Raw genomic sequence first — 22,129 nt, 5'->3', positions numbered from 1 at the left:
GCCTAAGAAGCAGAGCCTATCAGTTAAGTAGGCCTGCTTCTCTCCCCCTGTTGCCAGCAGTGCTCCCTGAAAATAAAAAACCTAACAAAAGTCTTTTCAGAGAAACTCAGTAGAGCTCCCCTGCAGTGCATCCAGTCTCCTCTGGGCACAGGATCTAACGGAGGTCTGGAGGAGGGGCATAGAGGGAGGAGCCAGTTCACACCCATCTAAAGTCTTCGAGAGCCCATGTCTCCTGCGGAGCCCGTCTATACCCCATGGTCCTTACGGAGTCCCTAGCATCCTCTAGGACGTAAGAGAAAGAAATAGTCTGTCTTGTGTGAAATAGTTCCACATATTATTTTACATTAACCCAGCCATTAAAATTTTAACCAAGATTAGTGGCTAAGTAGTAAACACAGTACCAGACCCATTACACGGTCATAGTGTAAGGAAAAGGTAGATTCTGACAATACCGGTATTTGTGGACCGGTCCTGGAACCCCAATAAAATCCATGCAAGTACAGAGAAGATCTACAACTTCATGGTTAGGGGCATGGTGGGAAGCGAACTCATGGCTTCAGTGCTGTGAGGCAGTAATGCTAACCATTACACCATCCGTACTATTCTGGATTGGGGTGTTTCTGGCCCACAGAGGCATAGACTGATCCGTGGAACCTCCCGGCTGCTCCGCAACTGGTGTCCCGGAGCATGGGGTACCTGGGTCCGTGCTACCTTTAAGAAGTTTGGAGCCACATTGGGAAAATGCAAAGTAAACTACTGAACCTGCCTTCCCTTTAGGAGATTTCCGGATTTACAGACCATGGAATAAACAATGCCACAACCAAGCACACTGTCTGACTACTGCCCCACTGGAATTCGATCCCTTGACTCTGTGTGCTGTGGTTCAGAGCTCTACTGATTGAGCTATAGCAGCTCCTTTTCTAAACATAATGTCTGTAAACAGGTAAACAACGGTTGTCTATGTTAGAATAGCACAACACTAGTTAAGATATGATCCCCGCCTGTGTAATAAACAGGGTGAGATAAATAATATCTTTATTACAGTGAAACTACTGATACATATGCAGACAAGAAAGAAAATTGGGTGATGCAGATTTCTGATCTAACCCAAAACACTTGTATTGCCTGATCCCCGCTTGTATAATAACAGGGTGAGTCAGGATTCTGTCAGATATTCTCCTCAGTGTGTTGGGTAGCGTTCCCCGGTCAGACCGCTGAGAGAGAGGGAGTGGTAGTAAAAATGCCGGCCACTGGTCGAGTCCGCCCCCACAGACAGTGATGGGAGGAACAGCAAAGACTGCCATCGCGGGAAGAGCACGGCAGGAAGCCTCTACGCTCTAAAATCCCCTTCAGGGATCGCTGCTTGTGATCATGAAAGGCAACGGCGGGATCTGAAGCAGCGGTGAGTGGCAACAGACATCCTGTCAGCGGCATGATCCTTCTGTGCGCCACTGCAATCACCCACTAAATGGGTGAGGGAGATTGTAATAAATGGGACTCTGTCCAACACTGTCCTACCCGATACAGTGCCTCCTCGGTGATGTATCTGCTATCAGAAAGCTCCCGAGACCTCTGGCATGGTGACTTTCTAGAGTTAGTTCTTTTTATAGCTTGTGCCAAACTCCATACTCGCACACTCTAACCCCCAATTGTAAGTGTGCGGTGTTCTCCAGATGCGTGATAGAAAAAAGATGTTTATTATTTATATAGTAGATTGCACTGCAACTTAAAGTATTGACTCCTGATATTCAGAAGGCTTCTAATATTATAATATATATATATATATATATATATATATATATATATATATATATATATATATATATATATATATTTATTTTTTATTCTTTTTTATTTTAGAAAAAAAACTTCACAAAACTACCACCTGAAACTACTGTACCTTTCCCAGTGTCAATTATTAGCAGGCTTGTTCATCAACGGAACAATAAGAGAGACGTTCTTCAATACTGATGCTGGTTGTATTAATTGAATTTGATAAAAGGAAACAGAACATTACATGCCTTTCTTTATAATCTGTTCTGACAACGTAAGAGAAAAGCAAGTGATATTCTAAATGTGCAGAGACAGATGCTGACCTTTGTATCACATTTAAAACGTGGCCGCAAATGAACTTTGTCCGACATGAACATCTCCATCTTACCTTGTAAACCCATTTGCTCTGGATCTTCCAGCGCTAAAGTCAAAAACAACATTTGTCGAGCCAGCAGCTCCAGGTCACTCTCGATTATGAAGAACTAAAAAGTTAAAAATGTACAGTAAGAAAACCAAACAGAAGTTTTAGAAGACCGTAACAGGCAAGACTTGTTGAAACCATATATAACAGACTCTGGTTGGCTCTACCCATTTAAGCCACTCAAGGTAGCACTTCTGCACTGCCCCCTACCTGTCACTCACTGTAGGAGCAACACACAATCTACAGCGACTACAGAAAGCTATGCAGGAAACTTGTGTCAATCCATACTTAGGGGGTTATTCAGTACAGATAGATTAAAAAGCAGAATCTGCAGGTCTTTGTTTCACATGCTGGGGGTCGCCCATCACAGGGCAAGGAGGCCCAGCATTCAGAATGGCCTGCCCAGCGGCTGCGACCACATTAAATTGCGATCGCAGAAATTGTGGATGACCACCTGCAGCCGCAGCTAGGCTGCGTATGCAGGCGGTCAGCTGCCATTTCTCTCATCGGAGCTGCTGCATGTGACGTCACGCAGCCACCTTGAAAACGCAGCCAACCTGCCCCCATTTTCTCCACAACACTCAGTCACCGCACCCACCTGCCCTGCGAACACCTCCACTGTGACCTGAAAGCATTCAGCGACGGTACCCGTGCGTGCGCACTGCTGCCGGGGTTATTGTAGTCGCATCGAAATAAACCCCATAGTCTGTAGTCAATTACAGTTAAGTGAATAGTGCCAAAAGTGCTAAAAGGAGGTTGGCAGAGGTATTTTAAAAAGGACAGGAGTATGGAAGGAGGGAACAGCTACAGATAGGATTGTGCCACCCAGAGAGAAAGTCCTCACTCGCTTTGAGTGTCCTTTAAACATTTGGTACGTGGAACTTAAAAAATGGCTCAAATGGGGAAAACAGTGGTAGAATACTTACTTGTGCTGTGAACAAACAAAATTTTGCAATAATAGGTTTAAGTGAAATTGGCAACTTCAAAAACGAGTTTTATGGTAAGAACTTACCCTTATTAAAACTCTTTCTGCGAGGTACACTGGGCTCCAAAAGTCTGGACAATGGGGTGTAGAGTAGGATATTGATCCGAGCCACCAACAGACTCAAAGATTTGACTGTTCCCAGAATGCACAGTGCCGCCTCCTCTATAACCCCGCCTCCCAGCACAGGAGCTCAGTTTAGTTAACCAGCCCAATGCAGTAGCAGGAAAAGAGACAACGGTTAGTAGCCACATACACCACACTCTCACGACAAGAGAAGTGTCAGCGGCTAATGCCATATCAACCCAAAGAAGCTAAGTGCGTCAGGGTGTGCGCCTTGTGGAGCCCAGTGTACCTCGCAGAGAGTTTTAACAAGGGTAAGTTCTTACCATAAAACTCGTTTTCTGCTGCGGGCTACACTGGGCTCCACAAGTCTGGACAATGGGGATGTCCTAAAGCAGTTCCTTATGGGAGGGGATGCACTGTAGCGGGCACAAGAACCCGGCGTCCAAAGGAAGCATCCTGGGAAGCGGCAGTATCGAAGGCATAGAACCTTATGAACGTGTTCCCGGAGGACCACGTAGCCGCCTTGCACAATTGGTCAAGGGTCGCACCACGTTGGGCCGCCCAAGAAGGTCCAACAGACCGAGTAGAATGGGCCATAATGTGAAAAGGAGCTGACAGACCAGCCTTCACATAAGAATGCGCAATCACCATTCTAATCCACCTGGCCAGGGTCTGCTTGTGAGCAGGCCAGCCACGTTTGTGAAATCCAAAACAAAGAGAATCAGATTTTCGAATAGAAGCAGTTCTCTTCACATAGATACGAAGAGCCCGTACCACATCCAAAGACCGCTCTTTGGGAGACAAATCAGGAGAAACAAAAGCTGGAACCACAATCTCCTGATTAAGGTGGAACGAAGAAACCACCTTAGGTAAATATCCGGGATGAGTCCTAAGAACCGCCCGGTCACGGTGAAAAATCAGATATGGGGAACTACAAGAAAAGGCACCCAACTCAGACACTCTTCTAGCAGAGGCAATAGCCAGCAAGAACCAAGAGGTTCAAATGGAGGCTCCTGCAACGCCTCCAAAACCACCAACAAGTCCCAAGGAGCCACAGGCGGGACATAGGGAGGTTGGATACGCAACACACCCGGAGTGAAAGTATGAACATCAGGTAAAGTCGCAATTTTTCTCTGAAACCACACCAACAAGGCAGAAATATGAACCTTGAGGGAGGCCAGACGCAGGCCTAAATCTAGGCCCTGCTGTAGAAAAGCCAAAAGTTTGGCTGTACTAAACTTGGAAGCGTCATAATGGTTAGATGCGCACCAAACAAAGTAGGAATGCCAGACCCGATGGTAAATCCGAGCAGAGGCCGGTTTTCGGGCCCGCAACATAGTTTTAAATGACCTCTTCAGAAAAACCCTTAGCTCTCAAGACGGAAGCTTCAAGAGCCACGCCGTCAAAGACAGCCGGGCTAGGTCCTGGTAGACACAGGGGCCCTGAACGAGGAGGTCTGGGCGTTGTGGAAGTAGAAGTGGACGCTCTGACGATAGACCTTGCAGGTCTGAGAACCAGTGCCGTCTGGGCCACGCCGGAGCTATGAGAAGCAGATTTCTTTTTTCTTGCTTGAACTTCCGAATTACTCTGGGCAGGAGTGACACCGGAGGGAACACGTACGGCAGCCGAAACCTCCACGGCACTGCCAGCGCATCCACTAATGCTGCTCGAGGATCCCTTGTCCTTGCTCCGAAGACCGGAACCTTGTGAATGTGTCGAGACGCCATCAGATCCACATCTGGAAGACCCCACCTTTCCACGAGGAGTTGAAACACTTCTGGATGGTGGCCCCACTTGCCGGCATGCACGTCCTGACGACTGAGAAAGTCCGCTTCCCAATTCAGGACTCCCGGAATGAATATTGCCGGTAGATGGCGTTCTGCCCAACGTACAATCCGTGAGGCTTCCTTCTTTGCCAAACGGCTTCGAGTGCCGCCTTGATGATTTATGTAAGCCACTGTGGTGGCGTTGTCAGACTGTACTAGAACAGGACGGTTCTGAATCAAATGCTGGGCTAGGTTCAACGCATTGAAGACTGCCCGCAATTCCAGAATGTTGATCGAGAGGAGAGATTCCTCCTTGGTCCACCGACCCTGCAAGGAGTGCTGCTCCAGCACCACGCCCCAACCTCTTAGACTGGCATCTGTCGTCAACAGGACCCAGTTGGATATCCAGAAGGGACGGCCTCTGCACAATTGTCGGTCCAGGAGCCACCAGAACAGCGACAGGCGGACCTCCGGAGCCAAAGAGATCATGTGAGACCTGATCCGGTGAGGCAGGCCGTCCCACTTGGCTAGAATCAGCTTCTGGAGGGGGCGAGAATGGAATTGAGCATACTCCACCATGTCGAATGCTGACACCAAGAGGCCCAGCACCTGCATTGCCGAATGTATCGACACATGCGGACGAGAAAGGAAGCAACGAATCCTGTCCTGAAGTTTCAGGACTTTCTCCTGAGACAACAACCACCTCTGGTTGTGAGTGTCCAACAGCGCTCCCAGATGCACCATGCTCTGAGCAGGGACCAGGGAGGATTTCTTCCAGTTGATGAGCCACCCGTGGGCTTGTAGAAACCGGACCGTCATATCCAGATGATGCAGGAGAAGATCTGGGGAATTTGCCAGGATTAACAAGTCGTCCAGATACGGCAGTAACCTGACCCCTTGACGGCGGAGTACCACCATCATCACCGCCATAACTTTGGTGAAGACTCGCAGAGCCGTTGTTAAACCAAAAGGTAACGCCCGAAACTGGTAATGGAGGTTGCCAATCGCAAACCTCAGGTATTGTTGATGTGACACTGCTATAGGAATATGCAGGTAAGCATCCTGCATGTCCAGGGAGACCATGTAGTCCCCAGGTTCCAAGGCTAGAACTATGGAGCGAAGGGTTTCCATACGGAACTTGGAAACTTTCACAAATTTGTTCAGTGCCTTGAGGTTGAGAATGGGCCGGGAGGACCCATTCGGTTTCGGGACTAGAAACAGGGGAGAATAGTACCCCCGGCCCCTCTGAGCAAGAGGCACCTGTACTACGACTCCTGTATCCAGGAGGGTCTGTACCACCGAATGCAGAGTGTTTGCCTTTGTGTGGTCCGACGGCAAGTCTGTCTGGCAAAACCGATGAGGGGGTCGGTTTTTTAAGGCTATGGCGTAACCTCGAGTGACGACTTCCCGTACCCAGGCATCTGAAGTGGTCTTCAACCATTCCTGGGTATACCCTATAAGCCGGCCCCCCACCCTAAGATCCACCAGGGGGAGGCCCGCCCAGTCATGCGGCAGGCTTATCGGTCTTGGCTGCTGGCTGACGTGCAGCCCAGGCTCTTTTGGGCTTCGGCTTACCAGGTTTGGAAGTGCGGGCCTGCTTATGGTACGCCTGACCTTTTGCTTTACCTGAAGGACGAAAGGGGCGAAAGGACGTGCCTTTGGCCTTCGACACAGAAGGAGCTGTATTAGGCAGACAGGCAGTTTTGGCAGTAGCCAAGTCAGCCACTATATTATTTAAGTCCTCCCCAAACAGAATATCCCCCTTGAAAGGGAGTACCTCCAGGGTTTTTCTAGAGTCCAGATCCACAGACCAGGATCTCAGACACAATATCCTGCAAGCCAGGACTGACGTAGTAGAGGCCTTGGCTGCTAGGATACCGGCATCAGAAGCCGCCTCTTTAATATAGCGAGAAGCTGTGACAATATATGACAAGCATTGTCTAGCATGGTCAGAGGAGATTTCAGCCTCTAACTCCAAGGCCCATGCTTCAATAGCCTCTGCCGCCCATGTAGCTGCAATAGTGGGCCTTTGTGCAGCACCCGTGAGGGTGTATATCGCTTTCAGACAACCCTCCACACGTTTATCCGTAGGCTCTTTTAGAGACGTGACGGTAGCGACAGGTAGAGCTGAGGAAACCACCATCCTAGCCACATCTGAGTCTACTGGAGGAGGCGTTACCCAATTCTTAGAGAGCTCTGGCGCGAGGGGATAGCGAGCCAGCATCTTCTTTTGAGGCACAAACTTCGTACCCGAGCTTTGCCAGGGTTCCTGACGTATATCCACTAGGTGGTCAGAGTGAGGTAAAACTTGTTTAATCACTTTCGGACGCTTGAACCTATCTGGTTTCTTAGGAGGAACGGATGGCTCGGGATCATCCGTAATCTGCAGAATTAACTTAACAGCCTCCAAAAGATCAGGAACATCCACATGTGAACTACCCTCCCCATCAGCCGTATCCGAGTCAGAACCTGTGGGGTCAGTGTATGTGCTGTCTTCATCAGACAAGGTGTCAGTGACAGCAGTGGATTGTGAGGAAACGAGCGCTCGCTTAGAGGACCTCTTGGACTTAGGCGAGCGTTGGTCAGACTTTTTAGTAGTCAGGGACTGGTTCAACTTCTTTAATTGAGCAGATAAATCGTCCGCCCACGGCGGGTTAACTGCAGGGACCACAAACGGTTGTACCGGCATTGGGGGTCCCATAGGGGGTGTTAGTTTATGACCCAGCGTATGCAGAAGCGTGGAAAAAAGCGGTCCACGGAGGGTCAGTATGTGCCTCAGTTGCCACAGTCCCACTGGGGGGCAAGGAGTCCCCAGAACCAGAGCCCACAGCTGCTATATTCTCCTCATATGGCTCTGTGGCTTCAGCAACACCAGCAGTGTGTTCCGCCCCAGAACCGTTACCCAGCACCAGCAGAGATAAAGGAGAGATATGGTGACTAAATCACAGAGAAAAATACGTAATACAGTATATCTTTGTGAAAATCCTAAATTAAATAACACCTGACGCACCAAGCCCCCTCAGGTTATAGAATATAGGGATAGCAAGTTGAGTGAAAGACACGAGATGGACACCACTCAGCTATCAATGCACACACAAATAGTCACAGTTTGTACAATGCAGGGGTTATTACAGACAATAATACTGCACTGGACTAGCTTATATATATAGCTATATAGTCAATAGATATAACACTACACAGTAAGAAACTGGATGTATATCACAGGGTAATTGTACTATAAACCCCTGACTAAATGCACTCTCTTACTAACACTGACTAAAAAGGCAGGTAGAATACTTAAGTGTCATGTAAAGGCACAGCGCTGACAACCAGGCGGCTTTACAGAGGAGGATTTGCCCAAGCAGTCCCAGGAACAGTGAGCTGAGGGATAATGGCGCCGCAGACACAGACAGAGAGTGAGGAAAAGACAGATGCAGCTCCAGGGCGGGAACACTTGCTGGAAATTGCGCCCTGGGGCTGGGGGAGGGGCTGCAGGTCTAAAGGCCAGTACTCACGGCCCGATTTGGGAGAGATGTGTGCTGAGCGTACCGCTCAGCACACATCCCTCCCGGCGCTCAGCACAGCGCGATGTGTGCTGAGCGTGCGGGGGGAGGCGGGGGGCCGCTCATTTCACCCAGCGGGTGAAGTGAGCGACCCGCTAGATTGGCCTGCATGCAGGCCAATCTAGCAGCAGCGATAGCGATGTGCGGGGCTGCGCATCGCTATCGCTGAGGGGGCTACACACGGAGCGATGTTGCTGAAAATCTAAGCAATCTAGTCAGATTGCTTAGATTATCGCTCCGTGTGTACCCCCCTTAAGCCTTATCCCCCTTGCTGGCAAAACCACCGGGTACTGTGGGCGATATTAAAATCGGTTTTAAGAGAGAACCTGACCTGCGCCCATGTCCTGGTGATCTAGTGGGATCGCCTGTATCCACAGTGTCCACCGCCAGCGCGCGCGGCCCGCCTCCCACTGACCGCGCTGGATCGCGATAAAGACCGGGTCACGCAAGCGGGACCCACTTACCACCTCCCGAAGCGCGGCCACGCGATCCTGGAGAGCCCCAGCCGTGTGTGCCTAATGTGAAGTAAACCGGAGCCTCTGCTGTAGGTACCCGGCAACCAGGGCTCGGGAGTGTATAGCGCCGCTGGGGAGAGCTGGAGCTGCAGCAGAGAATGTCAGAAGACATTTACCACCGCTGCTGCCCTTGAAGACTTCACTTTTTACCTCATAAAAAGCTTTTCTCAGGGCTGCTTGGAGCAGCCCCTCTGTTAAGTGCCTGCTTACTGCAGCACCAACTGACAAACTGAGCTCCTGTGCTGGGAGGCGGGGTTATAGAGGAGGCGGCGCTGTGCATTCTGGGAACAGTCAAAGCTTTGAGCCTGTTGGTGCCTCGGATCAAGATCCTACTCTACACCCCATTGTCCAGACTTGTGGAGCCCAGTGTACCCCGCAGCAGAAAAGTATGTTTTTAATAAAACCCATATGTAATAAAATAAAAACAAACAAACACATCAACAACAACACCACCACTTTAAAATGCTTGAAATAGGTTACATGAAGTGGACTTTAAAAAAATAAAAATACTTTTACAGAACAGTGTTCAATGATACCGATTAGATACTAACATTAAGTCTTCGCTGGGGCCAGCGACGGGCCTGACAGATCGTTTTGAGAAGATGTCTGCCATCCCCACACCCGACTAGCAGAATATTCAGTTCCGGGATGTCATCAGACGTAGATAAGTGCTGAATGGTATTCTGAAGACCTAAACGAGAAGCACAGTGAACCATGCTGTCCTACTGTAAATAAGACTGTATCCATATTGCCCTAAGAGATCATACGCAGGAGCAGTCAATGAGCATTTAGTAAAAAGTTGCCCATGCCATGGGGTCGATTCTATTCGGCAACTAATGAATAGCGCCGGGAATTAGCTCCCGACGCTATTCAATTCAGCAACTAGTTACGTCGGCGATGGCCCGTTCTCGCCGACAAAACAGGTAGTTTTGTCGGGAGAACGGGCATTCTCCGACTTAACTCCCCGGCGAGAGGCTGATACCCGACAGAATCAGCCTCGCGCCGGCCGCGAGGCAGCACTTTTGTCGGGTTTCTCTTCTCATCCCCCGGGGATGAGAGAAGAATTCCCGACAATTGCAGGTAACTAGTTGCTGAATTGAATAGCGTCGGGAGCTAATTCCCGGCGCTATTCATTAGTTGCCGAATAGAATCGACTCCCATGTTACAGAGTGAACCAAACATGAAAAAAAAAAAAACCTATCCCATGAAGAACAGATTTAAAAACCACAGATCAGTCCCAAATTCTGCCTCACATCTACCAACATTAGGTCAACTGAGCAGCTAAGAAGTGCACTACAGGCACTAACATCCCTTAATATATACTGCAAACAGGAAATGTCTCAGGCGCCAATGTAGTGTAAATAGTGTACAGAACAGTGACTCTTAATGCAATAATAACCAGACTGAAAAACAGAGAGACCACTTGTCCATCACTGTTTTTGCATCTAATTATCGTTGTCCCCACGATTTTCTTGAGCTTCCCGGCCGTTCTGTGGCAGCAGGCACGTATTCATTAACATACACACTATTCTGATACGCAACTTAGTAAATAACATTTATTACACCACCTATTTTGGAGGTACCACATCCCAGTCGTTAGCAACACTACTGGTTTTATGGGCCCTACACACTGGCAGATAACACTGAATGATATGAACGTTCTCGTTCATTAATGAACGAGAACTCGTTCATATCGGTCAGTGTAGAAGCACCAACGATTAACGAGCGTGGGCCCGCGCATCGTTCCATACTGTAGTTACATAGTTGTTGAGGTAGAAAAAAAGACAAAATGTCCATCGAGTTCAACCTGTATTACAATTAGAGATGTGCACCGAAAATTTTTCGGGTTTTGTGTTTTGGTTTTGGGTTCGGTTCCGTGGCCGTGTTATGGGTTCGAACGCGTTTTGGCAAAACCTCACCAAATTTTTTTTGTCGTATTCGGGTGTGTTTTGGATTCAAGCGTTTTTAAAAAAAAACCCTCTAAAACAGCTTAAATCATAGAATTTGGGGGTCATTTTGATCCCAAAGTATTATTAACCTCAATAACCATAATTTCCACTCATTTTCAGTCTATTCTGAACACCTCACAATATTATTTTTAGTCCTAAAATTTGCACCGAGCTCGCTGGATGACTAAGCTCAGCGACCCAAGTGCCGACACAAACACCTGGCCCATCTAGGAGTGGCACTGCAGTGTCACGCAGGATGGCCCTTCAAAAAAACACCCCCCAAACAGCACATGACGCAAAGAAAAAAAGAGGCGCAATGAGGTAGCTGTGTGAGTAAGCTAAGCGACCCTAGTGGCCGACACAAACACCTGGCCCATCTAGGAGTGGCACTGCAGTGTCAGGCCGGATGGCCCTTCCAAAAAATACTCCCCAAACAGCACATGACGCAAAGAAGAAAAAAAAGAGGCGCAATGAGGTAGCTGTGTGACTAAGATAAGTGACCCTAGTGGCAGACACAAACACCTGGCCCATCTAGGAGTGGCACTGCAGTGTCACGCAGGATGGCCCTTCCAAAAAATACTCCCCAAACAGCACATGACGCAAAGAAGAAAAAAAAAAAGTCACACAGCTACCTCATTGCGCCTCTTTGTTTTTTCTTCTTTGCGTCATGTGCTGTTTGGAGAATATTTTTTGGAAGGGCCATCCTGCGTGACACTGCAGTGCCACTCCTAGATGGGCCAGGTGTTTGTGTCTGCCACTAGGGTCACTTATCTTAGTCACACAGCTACCTCATTGCGCCTCTAAGATAAGCGACCCTAGTGGCCGACACAAACACCTGGCCCATCTAGGAGTGGCACTGCAGTGTCAGCAGGATGGCCCTTCCAAAAAACACTCCCCAAACAGCACATGACGCAAAGAAAAATGAAAGAAAAAAGGAGGTGCAAGATGGAATTGTCCTTGGGCCCTCCCACCCACCCTTATGTTGTATAAACAGGACATGCACACTTTAACCAACCCATCATTTCAGTGACAGGGTCTGCCACACGACTGACTGAAATGACAGGTTGGTTTGGACCCCCACCAAAAAAGAAGCAATTAATCTCTCCTTGCACAAACTGGCTCTACAGAGGCAAGATGTCCACCTCATCATCATCCTCCGATAGATCACCGTGTACATCCCCCTCCTCACAGATTATCAATTCGTCCCCACTGGAATCCACCATCTCAGCTCCCTGTGTACTTTGTGGAGGCAATTGCTGCTGGTCAATGTCTCCACGGAGGAATTGATTATAATTCATTTTAATGAACATCATCTTCTCCACATTTTCTGGAAGTAACCTCGTACGCCGATTGCTGACAAGGTGAGCGGCGGCACTAAACACTCTTTCGGAGTACACACTTGTGGGAGGGCAACTTAGGTAGAATAAAGCCAGTTTGTGCAAGGGCCTCCAAATTGCCTCTTTTTCCTGCCAGTATACGTACGGACTGTGACGTGCCTACTTGGATGCGGTCACTCATAGTCCTCCACCATTCTTTCAATGGTGAGAGAATCATATGCAGTGACAGTAGACGACATGTCCGTAATCGTTGGCAGGTCCTACAGTCCGGACCAGATGTCAGCATCAGCAGTCGCTCCAGACTGCCCTGCATCACCGCCAGCGGGTGGGCTCGGAATTCTGAGCCTTTTCCTCGCACCCCCAGTTGCGGGAGAATGTGGAGGAGATGTTGACAGGTCGCGTTCCGCTTGACTTGACAATTTTCTCACCAGCAGTTCTTTGAACCCCTGCAGACTTGTGTCTGCCAGAAAGAGAGATACAACGTAGGTTTTAAATCTAGGATCGAGCACGGTGGCCAAAATGTAGTGCTCTGATTTCAACAGATTGACCACCCGTGAATCCTTGTTAAGCGAATTAAGGGCTCCATCCACAAGTCCCACATGCCTAGCGGAATCGCTCTGTGTTAGCTCCTCCTTCAATGTCTCCAGCTTCTTCTGCAAAAGCCTGATGAGGGGAATGACCTGACTCAGGCGGCTGGCAGTGTCTGAACTGACTTCACGTGTGGCAAGTTCAAAAGGTTGCAGAACCTTGCACAACGTTGAAATCATTCTCCACTGCGCTTGAGACAGGTGCATTCCACCTCCTATATCGTGGTCAGTTGTATAGGCTTGAATGGCCTTTTGCTGCTCCTCCAACCTCTGAAGCATATAGAGGGTTGAATTCCACCTCGTTACCACTTCTTGCTTCAGATGATGGCAGGGCAGGTTCAGGCGTTTTTGGTGTTGCTCCAGTCTTCTGTACGTGGTGCCTGTACGCCGAAAGTGTCCCGCAATTCTTCTGGCCACCGACAGCATCTCTTGCATGCCCCTGTCGTTTTTTAAATAATTCTGCACCACCAAATTCAAGGTATGTGCAAAACATGGGACGTGCTGGAATTTGCCCAGATTTAATGCACACACAATATTGCTGGCGTTGTCCGATGCCACAAATCCACAGGAGAGTCCAATTGGGGTAAGCCATTCTGCGATGATCTTCCTCAGTTGCCGTAAGAGGTTTTCAGCTGTGTGCGTATTCTGGAAAGCGGTGATACAAAGCGTAGCCTGCCTAGGAAAGAGTTGGCGTTTGCGAGATGCTGCTACTGGTGCCGCCGCTGCTGTTCTTGCGGCGGGAGTCAATACATCTACCCAGTGGGCTGTCACAGTCATAGTCCTGAGTCTGCCCTGCTCCACTTGTCCACATGTCCGTGGTTAAGTGGACATTGGGTACAACTGCATTTTTTAGGACACTGGGGACTCTTTTTCTGAGGTCTGTGTACATTTTCGGTATCGCCTGCCTAGAGAAATGGAACCTAGATGGTATTTGGTACCGGGGACACAGTACCTCAAACAAGTCTATAGTTGGCTCTGCAGTAATGATGGATACCGGAACCACGTTTCTCACCGCCCAGGATGCCAAGGCCTCAGTTATCCGCTTTGCAGCAGGATGACTGCTGTGATATTTCATCTTCCTCGCAAAGGACTGTTGGACAGTCAATTGCTTGGTGGAAGTAGTAAAAGTGGTCTTACGACTTCCCCTCTGGGATGACCATCGACTCCCAGCAGCAACAGCAGCGCCAGCAGCAGTAGGCGTTACACTCAAGGATGCATCGGAGGAATCCCAGGCAGGAGAGGACTCGTCAGAATTGCCAGTGACATGGCCTTCATGACTATTGGCATTCCTGGGGAAGGAGGAAATTGACACTGAGGGAGTTGGTGGGGTGGTTTGCGTGAGCTTGGTTACAAGAGGAAGGGATTTACTGGTCAGTGGACTGCTTCCGCTGTCGCCCAAAGTTTTTGAACTTGTCACTGACTTATGATGAATGCGCTGCAGGTGACGTATAAGGGAGGATGTTCCGAGGTGGTTAACGTCCTTACCCCTACTTATTACAGCTTGACAAAGGCAACACACGGCTTGACACCTGTTGTCCGCATTTCTGTTGAAATACTTCCACACCGAAGAGCCGATTTTTTTTTGTATTTTCACCAGGCATGTCAATGGCCATATTCCTCCCACGGACAACAGGTGTCTCCCCGGGTGCCTGACTTAAACAAACCACCTCACCATCAGAATCCTCCTTGTCAATTTCCTCCCCAGCGCCAGCAACACCCATATCCTCCTCATCCTGGTGTACTTCAACACTGACATCTTCAATCTGACTATCAGGAACTGGACTGCGGGTGCTCCTTCCAGCACTTGCAGGGGGCGTGCAAATGGTGGAAGGCGCATGCTCTTCAGGTCCAGTGTTGGGAAGGTCAGGCATCGCAACCGACACAATTGGACTCTCCTTGTGGATTTGTGATTTCGAAGAACGCACAGTTCTTTGCTGTGCTTTTGCCAGCTTAAGTCTTTTCATTTTTCTAGCGAGAGGCTGAGTGCTTCCATCCTCATGTGAAGCTGAACCACTAGCCATGAACATAGGCCAGGGCCTCAGCCGTTCCTTGCCACTCCGTGTGGTAAATGGCATATTGGCAAGTTTACGCTTCTCCTCCGACGATTTTATTTTAGATTTTTGAGTCCTTTTTTTACTGATATTTTGTGTTTTGGATTTTACATGCTCTGTACTATGACATTGGGCATCGGCCTTGGAAGACGACGTTGATGGAATTTCATCGTCTCGGCCATGACTAGTGGCAGCAGCTTCAGCACGAGGTGGAAGTGGATCTTGATCTTTCCCTATTTTTGGAACCTCAACATTTTTGTTCTCCATATTTTAATAGGCACAACTAAAAGGCACCTCAGGTAAACAATGGAGATGGATGGATACTAGTATACTTATGGATGACGAGTGACTGACGACACAGAGGTAGCTACAGCAGTGGACTACCGTACTGCGTCTGCTAGTATAGAGAGGATAATGATATAAAAAATATTATATATATATATATATATATATATATATCACTACTGCAGGTATATATAATATAATGACTGACCTGCTGGACACTGTCAGCAGACTCCTAAACTACTAGTATGAAGAAGATAGAAAAAAAACCCCCACCACAGGTAGGTATACAATTATGGACGAGCACTGACGACACAGAGGTAGCCACAGCCGTGGACTACCGTACTGCGTCTGCTAATATAAAGATGATAGAGATGAACAAAAAAAATATAACACTACTGCAGGTAAATATTTATATAATATAATGAATGACGGACCTGCTGGACACTGTCAGCAGAATGCGTTTATAGAATAAAAAAATAAAAAAAACACCACAGGAGTGTTTAACTTTTTCAGGCAGACAATATACTGGTGGTCACTGGTCAGTCACACTGGCAGCAAAAGTGTGCACTGTACTCCTGCTATAACTGCACCCCAGTCTCCCCCACAATTCAGCTGTGTGAGCAGTGAGCACTCAGCACAGTCAGATATACATAGATGATATTATCATGCAGCACACTGAGGCTGAGCACAGATATGGTATGTGACTGTGTATCGTTTTTTTTCAGGCAGAGAACGGATTATATTAAATAATAAATAAAACTGGTGGTGGTCACTAGTAACTATCAGCAAAACTCTGCACTCTGAGTACTCCTAATGCTCCCCAAAATTACTAAGTTAGTAGTAAATCAACTCAAGTGTCTATCTATTCTAACGGAGAGGACGCCAGCCACGTCCTCTCCCTATCAATCTCAATGCACGTGTGAAAATGGCGGCGACGCGCGGCTCCTTATATAGAATCCGAGTCTCGCGATAGAATCCGAGCCTCGCGAGAATCCGACAGCGGGATGATGACGTTCGGGCACGCTCGGGTTAACCGAGCAAGGCGGGAAGATCCGAGTCTGCCTCGGACCCGTGTAAAAAGGCTGAAGTTCGGGGGGGTTCGGATTCCGAGGAACCGAACCCGCTCATCTCTAATTACAATTTTTATATTAATTAAATGCTGTATCCCTAGATATTTTTTTCAGCTAGAAATTTATCTAATCATTTTTAAACTTATTGATTGAGTCCACCATTACTACTTTCTCTGGCAGAGAATTCTAAATCCTTACTGTGAATATCCCTTTTCTCCGTTGGGTATGGAATTTTTTTCTTCTAACCTCAGGGGGTGTCCTCGTGTCCTATGTAGTGTTTTTTTGATAAACAAATCGTTTGATAAATCCTTGTATTGTCCCTTAATGTATTTATAGATATTAAAAATGCCCCCTCTCAGTAGCCTCTTTTCCAGTGTGAACATATCTAACCTTTTAAATCTTTCCTCATAATCCAGTGCCTCTAACCCCTCAACCAGTTTGGTGGCTCGCCTCTGAACACTTTCGAGTTCCAAGATATCTTTTTTTAATAGTGAGGTACCCAGAACTGTACACAGTATTCCAGGTGTGGCCGCACCAATGATTTATACAGTGGCAGAATTACACTCTCATCCCTTGTCTCCACACCGCGTTTTATGCATGCTAACACTTATTAGCTTTTGTTGCTGCATTTTGACATTGCGTACTGCTACCAAGTTTATTATCGATGAGTACTCCCAAATCCTTTTCAACTACCGTTATTTCTACATTTTCCCCATTTAGTTTATAGGTTGCCTGATTGTTCTTAGTCCCAAAGTGCATAACTTTACATTTGTCTATATTGAACCCCAATCTCCTTTATCCGCCCAGACCTCGTTTAGATAAGTCATTCTGTAGAGACTCAACATCCTTGTCTGAATTAATTACTCTACATAGCTTAGTATCATCTGCGAAAATTGACACTGTGCTTTCCAGTCCCTCACCTAGGTCATTAATGAATAGGTTAAACAGCAATGGCCAGAGTATTGAACCCTGCGGTATTCCACGGAGTACTGAAGCCCATTCAGAGTACATCCCATTAATCCCCACTCGCTGTTCCCTATTGAACAGCCAATTATTCACCCAAGTACAAATAGTGTCCCCTACCCCAAGCTCTCTTATACCCCTTTCACACCAGATATGCAGGGGTCTTACCCAGGAATACGGTCCCTGGATCATGCAGGGACATTCCCGGGTAAGACCCCTTGCATACCGCAGTCAGTAGCCCGGCATATTGTCGGGTTGCTGACGTCAGCGGTGACGCGGCGGGGGCGGCGCAAGAGATCACATGATCTCCAAGCGCCGCCTGCTACATAGAAAGTGAACAGGAGCCGGGGCGCATTGACCCGGCTCCCGTTCACACAGACCAGGTTCCCGGGAGGATCCCGGGACCAACCCTGGTCGATTGCAGGGTTGAAATGCCAGGGCAGGAATCCCGGGATTTTGACCCTGTACCCTTTCACACCGAGAAATTTCCCGGGTTGGTGCGCATTCATGTGCAATAACCCGGGAAATTTTGGGCTGTGTGAAAGGGGTATCAGTTTGAGAATTAGTCTCCTATGTGGAACTTTGTCAAATGCCTTAGCGAAATAGAAAAAGATCACATCCACTGCTTGACCCTTATCAATATTATCGCTCACTTTCTCATAGAAACTTACTAAGTTATTTTGTCATGAACTGCCCTTCACAAAGCCATGCTGATTCCTAGTAATAACCTTGGAGGTATCCAAGTACTCTAGTATACTATCCCTTAATATACCTTCTAGTATTTTCCCCACTATAGATGTCAAACTTACCGGTCTATAGTTCCCGGGGTGCGTTTTAATACCCTTTTTAAATACTGGGACTACCTCTGCTATACGTCAGTCCTTTGGTATCATTCCCGATCTAATTGACTCGCAGAAAATCAAATATAGGAGGTCTCGAGATCTCTACGTTAAGTTCCATAAGAACTCTGGGGTGGAGTCCATCCGGCCCAGGAGATTTATTTATCTTAATTTTACTTAGTCTCTCCCGGACTACTCCTTCGTTTAACCAAGTACAAAGCAACGGGTCATTATAGTTTATGTTATGCTCCACTCTAGTCAACCTGTCCTCTTTCATGAATACTGATTAAAATAATTAAAATAACTCCGGTTCTTCCCTATCATCATTAATCAAGACATCTAACTCGCACTTTAAAAGGCCCAATATTCTCCCTTTTTAACCTTTTACATACTTAAAGAACGTTCACCACTGGGGCCCTGTCGCTTATGCATGCAGGCCAATATGGACAATCTCGTCCATATTAGCATGCACGGATATGGAGCCGGATGACTGGGGGAGTGAAGTTTTCACTACCCCCACCACCGGGTCATCTGCCAGCCAGCTCGGCGGCGGGTCGACAAGTGTGTAGGGCCCATAAGTCCTGGTATATTCACTCATTTCTCTTAAGCCAAACATCTACCCGGTATTCAGGCCAGGCCGCTCACATTATGGGGGTTGTTCAGAAATGCTAGCAAACCAAAAAACAAAAACAAAGCACACTAATGGGCAAAACCATGTTGTACTGCAGGTGGGGCAGATGTAACATGTGCAGAGAAATTCAGATAGGTTATATTGTTTCAGTGCAGGGTAAGTATCGGCTGCTATATTTTTACACTGTCATTTAGATTTTAGTTTGAACACACCCCACCCAATGTAACTCTCTCTGTACATGTTACATCCACCCCACTTGCAGTCCAACATGGTTTTGCCCATTAGTGTGCTTTTTTGGTTTGCTAACAACTCTGAATAACCCCCTATATTCATACACAGCACAATTAAATGCTTACTAAATGCTCCATTATCTGCTTGTCTGCACAGGCCCATAAGGGAAAGATGCGTATCCAATTAGCACTTGTCAAACAATTAGTCAAATACATTTACACAGGTGTTTTAGCCAAGTGTCTAGCTTTCGGCAAATAAAATTTGAACAGAGACAAAGGAAAACAGAATTCAGTATTACTGCTGCTATGGTCAAGTCATCCGTGTTCTTGCACTAGTTGCTAGCTAACGTACAGCATAAAAGAAGGGGTTACAGCCATTAGGTCGGCATAAGTTTTTCACTTTTTTAATTTATTTTACTTTTCATACTTTACGATCCACCTGGACTACAATTGGGAACGGTAACCTTGCCCGGAGCATGGCGAGCGAACACTGTGCACTAATTGAGGTTCCTCGTCACTTTACGAAGAAAACGACACCAAAAACAGTCAAAAAACTCATGTCAACCTTTTTCCAAGTCGACCTGGTACATGGCGACCTATTGACCATATCGACCAATAGTGGTTGACGTAGTGACTGTCGACCTAATGACTCATACCCTAAAAGAAGCTAATACGCTATCATCAGTCTACATCAGCATATGCCTCAGGCCCCGTTAATCACCTGTGCCATAAACCCAACCTAATGTAGTTTATCCAAGCCCGTGTATGCAACATTCTAACATCTTCTAGTCTGGAGCACCTACTTTAAATTTATTATTATTAATTATTATTTTTAAGAAGTGTCACTATTCACGAAGGTGGGTCAACAAGAGGACTTTACTTGGCACACTAGCAAGTCCGAAACATCAAATCAAATAATTATGGACAATGAAATTCCTGCCGTGCTTACAGTGCTGTAGTACATAAATACGAAAATACAGTTCTATTACTTCTTTTTCCCTTAAAAATTAGGAGATCAGCAAAAATAAATTGGGATTTTTAGATACAGAATGTTGATGAAAAACTGCTGGGTGCCTACCAGGGATGTGCGGTAAATGGCTCAGGAGGCACTGCCTAGTATCAGAACAAGATTTACATACAATATATGAGCCAAAGGATTCATGTGGGCCATATACACATGTGCAGCAGTATATACTGCTGGAAATTTGGTGAGTGTTGATCAGAGATGTGCAGAAAAGGTAGGCAGGGGCGGCACTGCCTCACGTGTCAGACTTTTTACACCACAGTTCTGACTATAAAAATTATTAGAATAAAAAGATGCTATTTCTAATATTTTCTTTGCATTTTTCATATACTTTATATAATCAAAACTCTGGTGTATACGTCAGTATGACAGGAAAGGCTCTGCCTCATCCAGCCGCCTACTCCAAAAAGCAGAAAGGTACAGGCAGGACCCCACTAACTATGCAGCACATACAATTGAAGCAAATAAGAGCATATGCACAGTATATCATCATGTTTCAAAATTAACTTGTGAAACCGTAGCTACAGTAATTAGCTCATGTCACATCTGTTAAGCAGACTGCTTTGTCAGTGATAGGTCATCTCTTGCTTGGCCCTCCTTTTGCATGCATTTTTAGTGCCTGTGAGTACAGTAAGCAAATGCGTGGAAAACTTGAAAGACACAACAATGGAGACAAACAACAGCCATCTTTAAATTCTGACATCATGTCCTCAGCTGCACCAAGACCGTATCCCTGAAGGTAACAGTCACAATGCTCAATAACAAATCCGAAGGCCAGACACCTTGTTTGAGAAACCAGTGGACCATAAAGACTATAGAAAGGTTTCTCAACTCTGTCTTCTTGTCACATTAACAGGAAAAAAATGCAATTCATGATGGAATGTCAAATCGCCAACATCAAGATTTTCCTCCCACCTCATAGAGATACACAAGAAAACCTGTACAGCCAGGGTCACAGTTACTGGTCAATATGCATGATGCTTCATCATCAGCAATTGAATTCCACCCCCCTCCCCCCCTAGCAGTCCAGAGCTAGGGGATATCTATACCTGTCTTGTGCACAGTACAGATGGTTAAAAAAACTGCAGTACTAATTACTCTGTGCTTAAACATGGATATCCATAAAACTTGGACTGTTAGGATGCCTTGAAGACTAAGTTTGGCAAACAGTGGGTAACTAAACTACAGTGTGTGACCCATAAGGGTCTGGTTTCTTTATTATACTCCAGAACACACTCACAATGCATCTGAAGATCTAATGCAGGACTGCAGCCCCATAAGGTCGGATACACCTCTCCACTGCCTGCAGCCGCCATGGACACTGTAAATGAACACACACAGATCACATGTGATACACATTAAATAGTTTACATTATCAACTCATTACTTCACCTGTGTAGTGTTTATTTGCTGCCAAACGATTGCTTAACACACACATGAGTTGATACTTACAAACGAAGCAGTAGAAGTGAGTATAGTAACTACCTACACTGACAGCGACGCTACTACCACAACTCCTGGCAGCCGTTTAAATTAGTAATGTGACTCCCATACCGCTGCCATGAGCGCTCGTATCATGCAAACTGCCGTCCAATAGAAAGCTACAGATCAATGACTGACAGTTTACTCGAACAATAGGAAGGCTTATGCTTACCAAGGGGCTGGACCAAAGCAGCTGATCCTATCATGCTAGGTTAGATAGTCAGCGAAGCTTTGCGGTTGCCATGGTGACGGCAGGCTGCCGAGTGTTTTGCACCTGTTACTATAGCAGTGCCTCCGAGTGCTTATTGTTCATCTGTCTTTTTTGCTCTAGATACTTTGTTTTAATTAATCTACTACCATGAGATATGTAGTAGTGTTGCTCCTTATAATAATGTCACTGTGAAGAAATGTGGCTTAAAAATGCATTGGTCTAGTCTAGCACTGTCCATCAATAATAGACCAGTGTGTGTCCATTGTTATTGTTTTAGTTATTTATGAACAGCTATTTATATGGCACACATTTTCCGCAACAATTTACAGAGAATATTTTGTAATTCACATTATTATATTATTATTATTATTATTATTATTATTA

General features: G+C 46.6%; 1 protein-coding gene across 3 annotated transcripts in view; it reads right to left on the bottom strand.

Moving 5' to 3' along the window:
- Window positions 1-21,634, bottom strand: part of DNAAF3 (dynein axonemal assembly factor 3) — a 131,511-nt gene extending 109,877 nt beyond the window's left edge. Inside the window, exons 1-4 of one of the 3 annotated variants that reach the window (XM_063942829.1) lie at window positions 21,542-21,634; window positions 21,293-21,373; window positions 9,638-9,777; window positions 2,162-2,255 (exon numbers count right to left, since the gene is read on the bottom strand). In XM_063942829.1, coding sequence (XP_063798899.1) covers window positions 2,162-2,255; window positions 9,638-9,777; window positions 21,293-21,368 — 310 coding nt within the window. In that variant the 5' untranslated portion in view covers window positions 21,369-21,373; window positions 21,542-21,634. Of the gene's footprint in view, window positions 1-2,161; window positions 2,256-9,637; window positions 9,778-21,292; window positions 21,374-21,504 lie in introns of all 3 variants that reach the window. The other 2 variants (XM_063942830.1, XM_063942828.1) reach the window with 2 other exon arrangements.
- Between the last annotated feature and the right edge of the window lie 495 nt (window positions 21,635-22,129).

The sequence above is a fragment of the Pseudophryne corroboree genome, chromosome 10, assembly GCF_028390025.1.
Source record: "Pseudophryne corroboree isolate aPseCor3 chromosome 10, aPseCor3.hap2, whole genome shotgun sequence".
Taxonomy (NCBI): Eukaryota; Metazoa; Chordata; class Amphibia; order Anura; family Myobatrachidae; genus Pseudophryne; species Pseudophryne corroboree.
This window is presented reverse-complemented; position numbering and strand designations above follow the sequence as displayed.